Genomic DNA, 1,572 nt, shown 5'->3' with positions numbered 1-1,572 from the left:
AGGCCTCCTGCAGCACCACGAGCTGTGTCCTCACAGGGACTCTGCTGTCCTTGTCCACCACTCTGACAGCACGTTAACTGGCACATCTCGAAGTTTTAAAATAAAGACATAAAGTGGAAGCCACAGAACACGCCGCTGCCCGGGGCCCTGAGATGGGCTGTGGGCCGCGCGCCCCACAAGCAGGCGGGCAGCGGAGCAGGCCCCACGCACAGGGGCTCAGAAGCTCCTGATGGGGAGACGACGCAGCCCACCTCTGGCCACCAGCCTCCAGCCCCGGAAGGGAGACCCCAGGAACTAACCTGAGACACAACAGAGAACGTGCGCCGAGTCCCCTCAGAGGACAGAGGGTGTCATGTATCCGTCCCGAGAAATGAGCGCGTCTAAGAAACACGTCCTGCTGTCTTTCTGTCACTCTCCCTTCTCCACCATCAGCATCACCATCTCCCCCTTCATCTGGAAGAATGTCACATGCAAATACGATGACGCACTTGATTACCCTATAGAAATATGTTGTCAATTCTTTGTACTTACACTTTATTCCTTAAATAAAAAGTAAAAAGGTGTGGGCAGCCCCGGAGAGCGGGCCGTCCTCAGAGGCCACCGGCCGGGACTGAGTGAGCATGAATGTGGTCACTGAAGAAGTGAATATTCTTTGGGAAAAAAGGATGACAGCCAATGTCGTAGGTAAAAAAAAAAGACACAACATGGAGCAGCGGTGAGGGGTGGCCTGGGAGGGTGCTGGCCACATGTCCGCAGACTGGACAGGAGGACGGGCGAGGCAGCAGCAGGACCAGGTGGTTAGACTCAAGGAAGGACTGGACGGGAGGCCAGCCTGGGCGCGGGGAGGGTGGCTTCTCCTCGGCATTTTCCAGCTCAGGTGGTTGAACCTCCCCTTGCTGGAGGATGACCCAGGAGACCGAGGTCCCCTGTCTGTGACCGGATTTGCACATCTGGTTTTCTGTCTCTGAGACAGGGCACAGCACGTAATTTGCAATTGCTGTCTGAGAGTTACGTTTGAATATATTTGCAACTGTTTCTGTCTTGCTGCTGCACGCACGTGGCCTCCGGGGACCTGGTCTCTCACCGTGTCCCTCTCCTGCCCAGACCCAGTGCTTACGCAGCATCTTGCTTCTCAGGGTGCCCTGGTGGAGAAGAAGATTCTTGCCAAAGTGCACAGCAGGTTCATAGTGTCCCTGGCCTACGCGTTTGAGACCAAAACTGACCTGTGCCTGGTGATGACCATCATGAACGGAGGCGACATAAGGTAAAGGGCGGTGTGGTGCGGGCGAGGGGACCGGCGGAGGGGCCACTGTGGCCAGCTGAGGAAGGCCACGCACCCCGTCCGCAGCCCCTCCAGGAAGACTCCGCAGAGTCCTCGCTCCCATGTCCACGCGGGATCCCCTGGGGGTGGACGTAGCCCGTGCCGTTGTGGTCACCGGCTCACGCTGTGGACCCCCTCATGTGGGTGGGTGGGATGGACGCAGACCTGGCGCTGTGCACAGACATGTGCTGGGCAGGGAGCCCCGGGGCTGTGGGCCGTGAGTTACCGGATGGTGGCTGAAGACCAGCTTC

The 1,572-nt window shown here is 58.3% G+C and overlaps 1 protein-coding gene across 1 annotated transcript in view; it reads left to right on the top strand.

Moving 5' to 3' along the window:
- The window catches only part of GRK1 (G protein-coupled receptor kinase 1), a 15,571-nt gene that overhangs the window by 2,562 nt on the left and 11,437 nt on the right, over positions 1-1,572 (top strand). The window contains exon 2 of the mRNA XM_008572917.1: positions 1,137-1,264. Coding sequence (XP_008571139.1) covers positions 1,137-1,264 — 128 coding nt within the window. The remainder of the gene's footprint in view (positions 1-1,136; positions 1,265-1,572) is intronic.

Source organism: Galeopterus variegatus, unplaced genomic scaffold (assembly GCF_000696425.1).
Source record: "Galeopterus variegatus unplaced genomic scaffold, G_variegatus-3.0.2 Scaffold848, whole genome shotgun sequence".
NCBI classification, from domain to species: Eukaryota; Metazoa; Chordata; class Mammalia; order Dermoptera; family Cynocephalidae; genus Galeopterus; species Galeopterus variegatus.
This window is presented reverse-complemented; position numbering and strand designations above follow the sequence as displayed.